The sequence below is a fragment of the Neophocaena asiaeorientalis genome, unplaced genomic scaffold (assembly GCF_003031525.2).
Source record: "Neophocaena asiaeorientalis asiaeorientalis breed wild unplaced genomic scaffold, Neophocaena_asiaeorientalis_V1.1 scaffold756, whole genome shotgun sequence".
Taxonomy (NCBI): Eukaryota; Metazoa; Chordata; class Mammalia; order Artiodactyla; family Phocoenidae; genus Neophocaena; species Neophocaena asiaeorientalis.
This window is the reverse complement of record NW_020172477.1, coordinates 539,498-554,403: the sequence shown is the minus strand read 5'-3', so window position 1 is coordinate 554,403 and position 14,906 is coordinate 539,498. Positions and strand designations below refer to the sequence as shown.

General features: G+C 41.4%; 1 protein-coding gene across 1 annotated transcript in view; it reads left to right on the top strand.

The window, feature by feature from the left end:
- The window catches only part of ANTXR1 (ANTXR cell adhesion molecule 1), a 238,563-nt gene that overhangs the window by 57,949 nt on the left and 165,708 nt on the right, over positions 1-14,906 (top strand). The window contains exons 4-8 of the mRNA XM_024738187.1: positions 458-539; positions 1,100-1,133; positions 2,377-2,456; positions 5,012-5,080; positions 6,499-6,583. Coding sequence (XP_024593955.1) covers positions 458-539; positions 1,100-1,133; positions 2,377-2,456; positions 5,012-5,080; positions 6,499-6,583 — 350 coding nt within the window. The remainder of the gene's footprint in view (positions 1-457; positions 540-1,099; positions 1,134-2,376; positions 2,457-5,011; positions 5,081-6,498; positions 6,584-14,906) is intronic.

The following is a 14,906-nucleotide window of genomic DNA, read 5'->3' as shown; positions in this document are numbered from 1 at the left end:
CTCTGGCACAGCTCTTCTGATGGCAGCTTGCTCCAGACGCCTGCCCTTCCTGCCTGTGGTCCTTGTGGTGGCCTTGCCCTGGGTTCTTAGTACCCACCTTTTTCTGGCTCACATGAGCCCTTTGCATCTTGATATAAAGTTGCCTAAGAAGACAAGTCTTAAGACTCATTTCCAATGTAGAATGAAAACTTTGTCCGGTTCAGGGAATGGAAATTTTTCATCTGCACCTGGAGATTCCTGAAGTGTCCTTTCTCTCAATCCTTGAAATCTCAATTATTCTACACTGTGGCCGACCCTAAATGGATAATTTACTAGAAAGACTTTCCTGCTATAGGGTTTTGGGGGACTGTTTGGGCAATATAGACTATCCACAAAGATAAGAAGACTAAAGCATGTGACTTCAACAGCAAAATAAAAAATGCTCTAATAAGACTAACAGGGTGTCTTTGGATTTCAGGGAACAGATCCGTCAAGGCCTAGAAGAACTCCAGAAGGTTCTGCCAGGAGGAGACACTTACATGCATGAAGGATTTGAAAGGGTAATTTTAAAAGAGTTTTAAACTCCCAAAGAAGATTGTGATGTGGAAACATCAACACAGGGATGGCTGATGAGATGAGACACACATATTAAAGGAACTGAATAACACCCAATGGCAAGAGTGAAAACAGTTTTCCATAAGTGTGTACACGATAACTCCATCCAAAAGAGCCGAATAAATGAAATTCCTTCCTCCTTCCCTGACACTGATGAAGGGTCTCTTAGCTAATGCTTGGCCAGAACTCATGAATCATGCCACACACAAGTCCTCTCTATTCCCAAGGTAACCTTTTCTATATATTTCTTCAGAGGTTGAGACAGAATTGCAATGACTTCAGGCTTAAGCAAAGCAAGTCCCAGTCTATGAGAGGAAAGATATTGGTCCAGGGTAACTTCAGAAAACATCATCCATTGATATTTGAATGAAACCCAGGTGAATTACATAAAGAATCAAGACTGACCCAAGACTGTGGATCCAACACCAGAGATCACTGCCCGCTATGGCATTTGTAGTAGCAAACGGTGGCTATATGTCTAATGGCTCTTTCATATGTTTTTCAGGCCAGTGAGCAGATTTATTATGAAAACAGTCAAGGTAAGAGTATATTCCTAATTACCATTATGAATTTTTAAACTTTTTTCTGTGTTTCCTTCTGAAAAAGTGCCTCAGTAATTTCATGTTTGAAAAGACACACCTTAAACACAGACTTCATCACAGAGAAGGAATGCGTAGAAAGATGGCACGAATGAGGTCAAATTCTACTGTCCTGATGATTCCCCCAAAAAAAAGTTATTTAAAAGTAATTAAGATCTCATTATGGGCTACAGTCTGTAATGCTCATGAACAGTTTTGCATGTTGAATTCATTAAGTTAATACATACTTGGAGGGGTTAGTAAAGTCTTAGATTTTTATGTCAAATTTCATTTTCTTGTCCTTCTCTGAGCTCCAAGCCTCTTCATTGCTGTGACGATTTTAGGTTAAGATACCAGTTTGGCTTAAACTTTCCTTCATTTAAGTGGAAAAAAAGGAATAAAATGTACTTAATGGCATGCTTAGCACAGAGAAATAGTATTTATTGTTATTATAATTTTAGCTATTATTACTACCCTGTCTTTCATGGGTAGCATTTCTTTATCTGAAGCAAATCTCTTCAAAGACATTCAGTATTAGAGTGGGGATTTTTCTCCCAGGCCTGTAGAGGTGTCCACGTCCTCTTTCGCTCTAAACTGCAACAAATAGGTCAGACCCAATATCAACAGCAACACTTGTTATTATAAAGACGCCATCATCAATGTTACTGGAAGTTTCAAAATCACTGAAAGAATTCTAGTAGATTTTGCAAACTGCAAAACTAATACTTCCAGTAATACTTCCAGTCAGCTTATAAATCATGATGACTGTTACTCTTCGCCAAACTCTTCAACAGATGTTGCATATGTGGTCAAGGACAGCATGTGAGAAGGACCCCTGAAAGGCTCAGGTGGTCGAGTTTGCCCTCGGGCCTTGGCGAGAGTCATGTGGACTGTTCCTAGGAAATAGTCATGTTTGATTCACTGTAGCTACTCCCAGCTATCAGTCCAGCAACCATTTCTCCAGGTTTGGCCTTTTTTTTAAAGATAAGACTTGGAAACCCAGAAACAAAACATATTCCCCCTTAGAGTCTGTCCCTCATTCTTCTTCGTGACAGAGCTTCTTCCAGTCCCCAAAGAAAAGTTGCTGTTTCTCACAATACTGACCTTGGGTGGGGGAGCCGCGAAGAGACAGACTCCCAGGGCCGAGAGGGGGTTTCCCTTGGTGCAGCGGGATGAACTGAGTGGGTCTGTGTTGTTTGAGCAGGATACAGGACAGCCAGCGTCATCATCGCTCTGACTGATGGGGAACTGCATGAGGACCTCTTCTTCTATTCAGAGAGGGAGGTAAGCGACGGCCCGGGCCTATGTCTGACATGGAAACGGCGCTTCTTCCTTCTGAAATGGGCTGCAGTCTTTCCACTCGGGCAAAATGTTAAGTGTTCTTTGTAAAGTTCCTGGATAAAATAGTGTCCCATATGTGAAAGATAATAACAGTAACTCATTTTTAAAGTGAATCTTCATGTCTCACACCTGGTAGGTATTTTTCCCTTTTCCATGGATTTGCATATTACTCTGTGTTTTAAGGGACAAAATATATCTGCCATGCCTTTCTCGAAAGCAGTGTTGAAATACCATATATAACTTTTCAACAAATCTATTGGTACTATTTTTCCTTCATTTCTACTAAAACCAGGAGGGAAAAGAATTACTTGAAATATGCGAAAGCCAATTTTGTCAAAATGTATTAATCACTGAAATTCTTCCTCTAAGAACCAAAGCTGAACGTTAATTGTAAATTGATGTAATTGTAAAAAAAGTAAATTGTAATCTCTCCTTCAGTATTTCTTTTTTCCTTTTCTTTATGCCCTTACAAAGCACTCCTTAATGCAAGTGAAGGAATCCTCTCTAATTGAAGCTTTCAGTTTATAAAGAGATTCAGAAAAAGAGGTTTATCTAAGAGTTGAAAAGTGATGTTTATATTTAGGAAATTCTTTTCTTTCAAATTTCACATTTGAGCTATATGTATATGTGGCCCCAGGAAACCAGTTCACCATAGGAATGTACTGAAGCCTCATTAGCGACAAAGGCTCATTCAGGCCAAGTTAGAAAGAAACACAATGAGGAAAAAGACAGGCAGTGATGGAGGGAGATGCCAGCCTCTGGAGGAGGAATCAGTCAGAGAATTACACTTATCTCAAGGTCTTGACTACTATTTCATTTAAGTTCAGCTTCCTCCTCAAGCAAGAAATTGATATGCATTCATTCGTTCATTCATTCGTTCAGTGCTGAGAGCTTGGCCTGTACGGGTGGGCGCTTTGCTAGACACTAGAAACACACTGGTGAGTAAGACACAGTTGCTGCCTTTATGGGCTTTACTGTGTAATACTGTTCAGCTTTTTGAAGCCTCTGTTGGCAAAGGGCATGGGGAAATTAAGTGGATAAACGCATTACTGACCCCCTACCCTAACTTGTACAAAATTCACAAGGAGGAAACCCACAAGTAAATGACAGAGGCTCCCTGAGCATCTAGGAAATAATATATTTCTGTGCTCTACAGTTGAAACTGTAGGGAATGCAAAAAGGCTTATTTGGATGCTAAACAACCATCAACTAAAGTAAAAACCCTAATAAGGAAATAACTGAATATAAAATAAACGATAGGTGTCAGAGGTTTAAAGTAGAGGTTAGTAGAAAAGAATTTTAGGTATGGCACACACAAACTTGGAAAAATATTTGCAGTGCCAATGCCAATAGGACGAAGGTGTCTGAAAAAGAAAGATAAAGCTCAAGATATATAAAGAAAATGAGCCTTTCCATTTTTGATGATTCTGTATGAAGCCCAACTAGAGGAGAAAAGCCATAGAAGTCGTTGCAGAGAAGGCTGGGGCTAGACTGTACCTAAAAGTTTATTTTATCCTGAAAGCAGCAAGAAATATTTCTAACATGAAGGAAAAACGATGTATGTTTCTGCCCCTTCTACAATTCAGTGTTAGTCACAAGTGGGTTTGAGTACTAAGAGGGGAAAATGGGACGCGATTCAAATCACTATGCACATATTGAGCACCTACTGTATGTTTACTATCAATGATTTATTAAGTTTCTACTGTATATACCAAGGACTTCCAATTTTTGTTTTCTCTTCTGAAACGAAGAACCTGGAAGAGCCTGTAATAAATCATGTTAAAATCAAGCCAAAATCTGGATATTATTCATTAGGTTGCCCTCTCAATACTTACTTGTAGATAAAGTCGTGGCTTCACCCACTCAAATATGGACCTTAAATCTCATACCATTGACCCAGTGTCTTCTTTGGGAATAAAAAAGGCCATATTCATGAAGGTGCTGACATAGATGAGTATCTGCATTGTTCTACGCCTCATGTGAGGAGCTCTGCATTTATTTTCTCATTTAATCTCCAAAGTACTTTACAGAGAAAAGCCAAGTGTCAAACCCAGGTATGCTGGATTCCAAAGGTCACATCCTTTCCGATAGAGCACACTGCCATTACAAAGGAAGAACGTATGTCAATAAAAATCCATCAGAGGAATAGAAAAGATAATCATTTCCCCAGAATATTTAATATGATGTATCTTAGCCTACGGTATCCTTTTCCTCCCCTCGTCATTCAAAGCTTCTCATCAAGACTCTACTTCTGTGGATCTTCCTCAACACTTCCCATTAGACTAATCACTCCCCTCACATCCACCATATTGCATTAGAATGTGATGTTCACTGGAGAATTGGCCCTTTGGGGACAGGGATTGCCCTCTCCCTTGTGGTACCTGGCATATAGTAGGTGCTCAGTAAATACCTGATCACTGCAGTTAGGCTGGGTGGTCCAAAAGGAGTACATTTGCCACTGCTTCTCTCTCTAAATGTCTTTTCTTTCATTGGCCCAGGCTAACAGATCCCGAGATCTTGGTGCAATCGTTTACTGTGTGGGTGTGAAGGATTTCAATGAAACACAGGTATGAGCATGGATTTCCTCAGGTATGGGAGCATACTCAGCTTGTGAATGATAGAAAACATGCAGTCGGTGCAGAGGGTGCATCAGCAGGATAAATACCCATTAGATGGATGATTTTTCCAGAAATGCTAAGCAGGGAGGGAATTATTGGATGTGTGAGGGATGTGAACTTATTTGCTAATGTGCTTGAGGGTCTTCAATGCAGACCATCCAGGCAGCATCTTTTTTTGGTTGACTTTCTTAGTACATGTTAAATTGCCACGAGGTCAAAATAGATCGAAATTAACTTGGAAAACTTGTTGGTTTGTTTTTTTTAATTTAATTTGATAAATCTGATTTTCTTATTTAAATGGCAAACATCCCTTTTTTCTCATTAAAGGTTCAGTGCATTTCAATACGCCCCAAAATGGAAATAATTGGCCAGTGGGCAAAAAAAGTATGTCCAAGTGTTCACAATAAGCAAATTGTAAAAATGTGTTAGCAACCTAAATAGATGTTCTTCAATGTACTTCATAGTTTCTTTTTGTTCTAATAACATTGACAAAGTTCAGGATATGTTGTTAAATGAATAAAATAGGGTTACAAAACAGTATGGGAATAGTATGAGTGTACTTTTTAAAATAAAATGTGTGGATTTGTATAGGAAAAGTCTGAAAAACTATATCAAATTAACAGTAATAGAAAGATGATGGATGGATGGATGGACAGATGAATTATTAATAACTTTTTTCTTTTTATTTGAACACTCCTGGTTTTTTGAAATTTCCCAATGATTGTGTATTACTTTTACAATCAGTAAAAATCCTGGCACTGACTGACTGTGGCAATCACAGCACTAGACAGAGTTTGGGAGTAGAAAATCTCCACAGATCAGTTTCTCCTTTCTCCAGTCCTCTGCTCCATAAAGCAACCAAACCAGTCGCAAGGGTCCTTTCCTCAATGAGCAGTTTGGGTGAAAGATAAGGGTCCCCATTCATTGGGCTTGCCCAACACCAAAGCTTGAATTTATTTTTAAAGTTGCTTTGAAAGGAAACTTGAGTCTGTTTGATTCGAATATAGTTGCCAACAGAAATGTGGTTGAATGGGAGAAAAAGAAGCCAATGGCCTGCCCCCAAATCCATAAATACATCAACCCAGGCCAAATGTTCATCTAGCTGGGCAATCTTACCGCTGGTCCCAAGGAGACAAGTATTAAAACAAATGTAAAAGCTGGAACCGACCCTCCGGACCCGCTCCAGAGTAAGTCCCCTGGTAATCTCATTATGACTGAGGACTTCTCAGTGAGGTCCCTGAGCCCAGGCAAGCCCTCAAGTTCCTGTGGGTTTTAAAAGGAGATGGAGGCCCCTGGACCCAGTGGCTTTCCTCAGTTCTCCACGTGCAAGCCTGACACATCTCCTTGTGTGTTTGCTGTGTCCTCAGCTGGCCCGGATCGCAGACAGTAAGGATCACGTGTTTCCGGTAAATGATGGCTTCCAGGCCCTGCAAGGCATCATCCACTCAGTGAGTAGAGCACTTCCTCTGAGAATGGATACCCGGGCACTTTCTGCCCCCTGACCTGCTGTAGATACCCCAGTTCCATCTCACTAAGGCTGGTGTTCTTCTACATTTCTTTGTATATCTTTATATCTGTCGTGTTCCACGTCTCCATCCTGCCGTTCACACATGTTTCTTTTCTCATTCTCCTGTGCCAATTCTTTACCCTACAATAGAAAATTAAAAATGGAAAGGAAACTTGCTCTGGCAGCGAGCCAAACTTCAGGCCGTTCTCATACTGGAAGGACTGCAGCTGATGCTGTACACTTGACTGACCTCAGCTTTCCCAACCGTGACTGAACGCAAGCTGCTTTCTGAACATCGCAGGCTCAGCCTAGATCCCTTGGCCGTAGAGGCACTTTCGACCGGTGGTTTTCTATCTTGGCTGCCCATTGATGATTATCTGAACAGGATTTTTAAGATCTTCCCTGGTGATTTTAATGGAACCACTGCTTTAGATCTATAATCCCCAAATATGAAGGTTTCTTTTTTTTTATATTAAACTTTTATTCATTTCATGGATGGAACTTACCTGGAGTCACAACATAGATTCTTTTTTTTTTTTTCTTTTTTTTGTGGCCCATTTGTTTTTTGGTTTTTTGGTGTTTTTTTTTTTTAATAGTTGATTTACAATGTTGTGTTAGTTTCAGGTGTACAGCAGAGTGATTCAGTTACACACATACATGCACACACACACACACACACACATACACACACACACACACACACATATATTCTTTTGCAGATTCTCAGATTCTTTTCCCTTGTAGGTTATTATAAGGTATTGTGTATAGTTCCCTGTGCTATACAGTAGGTCCTTGTTGGTTATCTGTTTTATATATAGTAGTGTGTATATGTTAATCCCAAACTCCTAATTTATACCTCCCCCTCACCTTTCCCCTTTGGTAACCAGAAGTTTGTTTTCTATGTCTGTGGGTCTATTTCTGTTTTGTAAATAAGTTCATTTATATCATTTTTTTAGATTCCACATTTAAGCGGTATCAGATGATATTTGTCTTTGTCTGGCTTACTTCGCTTAGTATGATCATCTCTAGGTCCATCCATGTTGCTGCAGATGGCATTTTTTTCATTCTTTTTCATGGCTGAATGATATTTCACCCTCACTGTAAAATATGAGGGATTCAACGTTCCCCAGAGTTTGCACCGTCACCAGCCCTCTTTTTCATCCCATCCTGGTTTTTTATCATCCCCTTCCTATCAGTGAACAGGACCTGGCTTCCTGGGCCTCTCTTTTCTACCATCCATCCCCAGGCTAGGCCCTTGGTCCAGCTGGGATATTGGAGGATGCGAGTCTTTGAAGCCTCAGCCAGAAGGCCTGTGTGTGTGCTGCTCCTGTAATAAAGTCCAGGATTGCTGAAGCCTCCATCTTTAGGTTTGCGGACCAGGCAGACAGACAGTGGTTTCTCCAGTTGGAGCTCACGAGGCTTCAGACTTGGGGTCCAGGATGCAGATTCAGAGCTCAGAGGATCACTGTCCTCTTAAGATGTCAGTGGGGTCTTAAGCCAGGTTTACCCATCAGGAGCTTGGGGTCTGCCCAGCTCCTGCAGACTGACCTAGGAAACCTCCAACCTGGATGTGCCTCGTGCTCCCTCCCCCTCCCTCCAAGGTTTGCTTAGAACCCCAGCAGAGTGGAAAGCAGAGTAAGAAGTAGGAACTTTGGAGCTGGTCAGCCCAGAGTTGAAAGGCTGACCCAACAGCTTACCATTTATAGATCCTTAGATGAGGTATTTCGCTTAGTTCCATATTTGTATAAGGGATTAATGATAAGACACATGTCGTAGGCTTGTCTGAGGATTACAAGAGATAACACTAGTGAAAATACCTAACGTTTTTCCAGGCACATAATCAGTCCTCAAGACGTATGAATCATTTCCTCTTCCACGTCCCTGCACCATTATATGAGAAACCTTGGTGTCAGCTTCCCTCCTCACCCTCTAAATTTTCTTGCATAAAAATCACCTGGGGAATCTTGTTTGCAATACCCATTCCCAGGCCCTATCCCCGGGAGCTTCTATCACAGTCAGTATGTGATTGAGCCTATGAAACCGCATCTTTTAAATCTGCACGTTTTAATCAGTGCCCCAGGTGTTGTACTTTCACAATATTGATAGATGGTGACCTTACGTTTTCAGAACTGTGAAAAATAATTCCACCCCAAGTTGGGAGATCCTATCCTCAATATGTCCACGTGACAGTCATCTTCTTTAAGATGTGTTTGCAAGGCACAGAAACACACTGAAACCATCTTAACCAGAAAGTGCAAATTATTGAAAGGATAGAGAAGTTATCAGTGCCAATTATGGATCCTCAGGTGAGGGACCCCTACTGTAAATAAGTTCTGGGGTCAGTGTGGTATACTTGACAGTATAAGTGACAAGAAATGTAATAACCAGGGAAAACAACACCCAAATAGTGATTTAGATGGACAGTTAACAGCAGGATTTGGGCCTGATCATGAATCCTGTGGCAGCTCAGAGGCGGACTGTTCTGGACTGGAGCCTTCATGAGAAACTGGGGTAGAGGATGGGTGATGGGTAGCACCAGAGAAGACACGGCATGACCTCAGCCCAAAGACTGGAAAAGAGCAAGCATATTTTTAAGACAATAATTATACCTATCTGTCTAGTGGGAGAGTTTGGATAAAGGAGTCAGGAGTAATGGGAAATAAGCCGAGACATTGGGTTAGAAGCAGATTGATGGGAGCCTTGAAGGAACTCTGACTCCAAATTAGTGTAATCACTGAAACATTTTGAACGGCTAACAAGTAACATTTAAGAAGAGAATCTGATGGCAGTGTCCCTATATAGAGAAAGGAGACTGGGGAGGCCCAGAGGCAGGAACACAGGCATGAGGCTACTGCAGAAGTCCTTTCTTCAGATGGCTGGGTTTGAACAGGGACAACTCTTACCTGTTCAAAGGTTCTTATGAGCCATGTGCCACATCATTCAACAGTTGGTTCCTACCCAAATAATTTGAGTATTTTTTAATCTGCATGAATTGTTGTTGTCCTTGAATATTTCAACCTTAGCAACTCACCCAAGCTCAACGTGAACCCAGATGTTTGTAAAACTCTCCCTACCCCCAGTGGAAATCACCCCAAAGATGTTTAAGAAATTTTAGTGAAACAGTCTTCCAAAAGGGGGAAAAATAATAATTTGAGACTCCAAACTTTTAGCCGAATGATAGCATTCTCGTGAGCTTTTATCTGGGATTTATGCTAGTGGTTTCCGTCCTTCCAATACTTGAAACCCACGTTTATTGCAGTTGTTAATTCATTTGCCTGGACAGAAAAACAGGGACAAGCACGGCACGACTCGTCTTTCTCAGCTCAGACAGAAATAATTATGGCCTGAAAGTTGGTTAACTAATTTTAAGAAGTAGGTTCATTTCTCCTTCTGGATACTGAAAAGAAAGCTCCTCTTTCCTCCCCCCTCCCTGCCACCCCCGCCATCTAAAGCATCTCTCCAGCTTTTTCCCATGGACGTTGTTTTGTGGCTGCTTATTTTCTCATAATAAAGTAGGACTGGGCTTAATTATCCAAAATAGGAGTGCAGAGCAGCTTTCAAGAGCTCAAATAGTTCATGAAGTTTTAGACCCATGGTGACCCCCCTTTATTATTGAGGTGTAGTTGATCTGCAGTATGTTTCAGCTGTACAGCATAATGATTCAATATTTTTATAGATTATACTCCATTTAAGGTTATAAATTATTTGCTACATTTCCTGTGCTGTACAATATATCCTTGTAGCTTATTTATTTTTTACACGGTAGTTGTACCTCTTAATAGTGACCTTATTTTTAAATCCCCAATCAAGATGCAGGGGCTAATATTTATTCATTCCTCTAATACTCATTGAAAGCGTTTCATGGTAGACTCTGACCATTTGGTTATAAGTAAGCAGGTAGACACCCTATCCTGGTGGAGCTTATAGTCTGGTGGGAGGGACACGTATAAACAAGTCAATAAATAAATATGTATAATTATGTGACACGTGGTATATAAGAAGTAACATATGACTGAGATTAAGAGTAAAGTGGTTGGAAAAGAACTCAGGCTCCTGTGCAGAGATAAGCTGAAGGTGAAATAGAGTTGTTCATCGAAAGAGCATGGATACAACATTCTTGTCAGACCAGAACCCTAAGATGGTATATAACAGAATGAAAGAAGAGTAGGGCTTGGGCGGAAAATGACAGAAAATGAAGGAAGCAGTAAGCAATGGCTAAATCATGAGGGGCCTTGAAAACTATGGCTATTTTACTGTAAGGGCAGTGGGCAAACATAGCCACATACAAAGTCTGACAATGGAACAATCATGCTTGCAGTCAGGACTCTCAGGGAATCTAGAGATCATGGCGCTTTATCCAGCTCCCCTTTGGATAATGAATAAATAAACACTCGGGACAAGTAGTCATGAGGCCTGTGAAGAAGAAGAAACATTACTATGATTTACTGAGCATCTTCTTTTTACCAGCTCCTCTGTTAAGCATTTCCACAACCACTCTCTGAAGAGGGCCTTATTATCCCCATTTTACAGGTGAGGAAACTGAGGTGCAGGCAGTTAGACAAACTGCCCCAAGTCTGCCCACTCATAATGGTGGAGGAGGGAAGTCTGGGTCCAGAGAACCTGCTATTTCCACAATACTGGGCTGTAAATGTCTGAGGAAGTGGAAAATCACCATTGGATTATCAGAAGCTGATTATTCAAGGCATGGATACATCAAGTCCCCAGATTCTCTGCTTCCTCAATCTGATTCCTATGTTTTGGTCTTTTTACTGTTGCTCAATCCTCTCTACTTTAAGGAGGAAGTACTTATGTTTCAGATTTGCATAACATGTTATTTTTCAAAGTGCCTTCACTTGTTTTCCATTTTAACCTCCCATCAGTGGGACATAGGATAAAGGCAGAAAGAAATCAATGCCTGTAGATAACTTATTTGAGGGCCAAACATTGTTCCTTTTTCCCATTTAATATTATCCTAGTTAAAAATCACAACAGCCCTAGGAGGGAAATATTCCCATTTTACAGATGAAGAAACTGAGGCTCAGATACCCTGCACAAGAGCAAACAGCTCTAATGGGGAGATCAGGGTTGGAACCCAGTTCCATGACTCCAGAGCCGAGGCTTTCTCCCACCTCTATTTCCTTAGGAAGGTAAAAATAAGAAAAGTCATCATTTAGTGAATTCTTAGGTGCTAGACCCTATGAAAATCACTTTACATAGTCATCTCATCAAATTCTCACCACCACCATTTAAGGTAGATATTATTACTCCTTCTAGAGAAGCACATACTCTAAGGACAGAGAGATTAGCTAACTTGGCCAAGACTACACAGCAGTGGGCAGTGATCCAGAATAGACTCAGCTCTGTCTCTAAGGTCCATGACAAGGTGACCATAGTGCTCTAGTGAATGATGTGGGTAGGCCAGGAAGCAGCTCCATTTCAGAGAAGGGGACCCTGAAGACCAAAAACGTGAAATGACTTGACACAGTTCACACAGTTATAGCAAAGGCAAGACCAGAACCCAGGTGGGTTCTCTGATCTGAGTGCACCATGGGTGGTGGGCAGGAGAGCTCTTTGCCGTTTACTGTTGGGTGGAGAGTGCCTCTGAAAAATCTCAGTTTCTGCTCAATGGATGAAATTCCATCATCATGAGAAGCTGGCAACTTGACACAGGCTGAAAGGAACGTCTTCCCTTCCACACTCACTCAGGACTCTACCTCGGAGGACAGAATTCCTTCTTGTTTTTGCAGAATTTGGTTGATAAAATAAGACAAAATTTGGATGGTTGGAAGATTGGAGCCCTTTAAGCCAGTAAAACTGTAAAGGAAGAAACTATTCCTTTGCCTTTCCTTATTGTGGCTTCCTCGGGGAATTTCCATTGACCACAACTGGTGAGTGTAGCGCCAGCCCTCAAGTGAAAATATGAAGCAAAGGTCCAGTGAGGCTCCTGGGTCTTTGTTTGCCTTTTCAAAAGTGCTGCAGGCAGTGAAATGGGAACCTACGTGAAAGCTGGGTTTGGATAACACTGAAATGGGTCTGCAGCTTTGAATCCCAACACTAGGCCTGGTTACCATGATGCCAACTCCTCCCAGCTGTCCCCACTTCTTGTGCAATCCAGGGCAGTACCTGGAACCAGGCACACTGTCTCTGAGAAGGAGAACCCAGTCGCTGGCACCAAGCCATCTCCATCTAGGAGCATTTCCCTACAATAAATATTTAAGCCTGCGTAGAGCTTCCTATTAATGCGAGAGTGAGTCAGCGCCTAGAGCTTTCTACATGTTTGATCAACAATAAACAAGTATTGGGCAAACACGACTATATTTGCAAGGATTTCTTGCAAGTTTTGGCACAAACATCCTGTTATCAAGGAAGCTTTAAAATTACTGAAACTGAAGAATGAATCTATTCCATGGTGTATATATATTTATTTTATTTATGAAAACCATGTCCTGTGCTGATTTCTCCCTTCCACTCATGGGAAGGTGAATCATGGGAAGGTGAAAGAAATGGAGCCCCTGATCCAGCCCTGGTGAAGCTTTGACAAAAGGCAAAGCCCATCTTCCTTGCTTCCCTCCCATCTACTCTTCCAAGACCCCACGAGGAGCTGCTAAGGGTTTTCCTCAAATCAAAATCTGAATCACATTCCTATAGTCCTGGAAAGTACCTGACTTTACTGAACCAACTCTCTTTCCAGGGCTAGCAGAGGGGAAGGCCCGTTTCAGCAACAGCCCTTCTCTTAATCGGCCTTATTTGGGGTTGGAAGAAACCATCCTTATTCGTGATCGGAAGAAACCACTCTCTCCTTTGTCCCATCTGAATGCCTTCTCGAGTTCTGTCTCAACTTCAAGGCTATGCTCCTGTCCTCTCTTCTCTGAGGAGCCTGCCCTGGTCTCTCCTACACCTCGAACTCTCCCTGCCTTGAACTCCAGTGGCACTAATTGTTGGCATCACTTGTTTGGCATGTGCCTTTCCTCCCGGTCAGATGATGACTTGTGCAGTCACAGAGACCGCCCCCTTTGTCGTATTCCCCGTGGTGTCCAGTGCATTTATATGCCGGGCTGTGCATATGTGTTCATTGTAAAGCGGGGCAGAGGACTGCAGAGTGTTCGGACCTGCACTGCACCACAAGTGGGCAGTTTTGTGGCTCCGTTTCTTGTAAAATCCCGTTAGTCCTTCCCCCACCCTCCTTTCCAGGACCATATCCATAAAAGATGGCATTTTGTGCCCCATTCACATTAGCAGGCCTGGAAACATAAATAGAATCAATTGTAGTTTCTGTAGTGGGCAGAAAATCTTTTTTAAAAATCGTTTGCCTCAGCAGTCTTTAATTAGACTCAGACTTTGCAGGCATTCGGGCCAGGCATTTCAACTAAGCTATTTTTTCTATTTGGCTTATGAAATAGTCCAAATGTAATTTTAAAAATCCCATTGCTTGAATAGGCTACAAAGATTGCAGAGGGGCATGTTCAGTTAATCCTCAGGTCACCCCACACCCCTCCAGCTCCTTCTTCTATATCTAGGAATCTGTTAAGACTCATTGTAAAAGCAATAGCAGAATTTAGAACGAAACCCAGTGAAACGCTGCAGGGTTTAGCTCCCAAGGAGGGCCACTGACTTTGCCAGTATTCAGCAGATCAGCAAGCTTCTCTTACTAAATAAACCACGTCTCGGAATTCACAGTTATCTGAGCTTTCCTTCTGAAAACAGGAGAGGAAAGTGGTTTCACGGAATAAAAATGAATTTCCTCGGTTTCAGAACCTTGTTTGTCCTGTGCTTCTTCACACCAGACTCTCGTTGAGTGTGAAACTAACTGAGAGAAGAGTAGCATTTATTTAAGTGAGCTGGGTGCCCCCCTCCAGACAAAAATTCTTGTATGTTTTGAGGATGGGCTTTATTATCTAAAATTCAGTAACTTCTTAAGAATGTCTTTCTTGTATGTTGGAATATTTATTTGGCGTAATGTACGACTGTAACATAAAATCATATATGAATCCCAGAAAGATGTGTGTGTGATAGTAAATTTTTATTTTAAATTCAGATTCTGTAGAACTGGACGTGAATCTAGGATAATGTCCATAGTTAATAATAGATGTGTCTATTGATTTTAAGTGCAGAGTGCATTTTACTTAGGAAAGGTGACTATCTTTTTTTTTTTTCAAAATTTTATTAGAGATCAAATAGTTTCAAAACTCATGGGGGCAACGTTGGCAGTCCTGAAGGCATGGATGAGCCAGTTTTGGGTCCCAAGCTTCCTGGCCTTTTCTAAAAGCA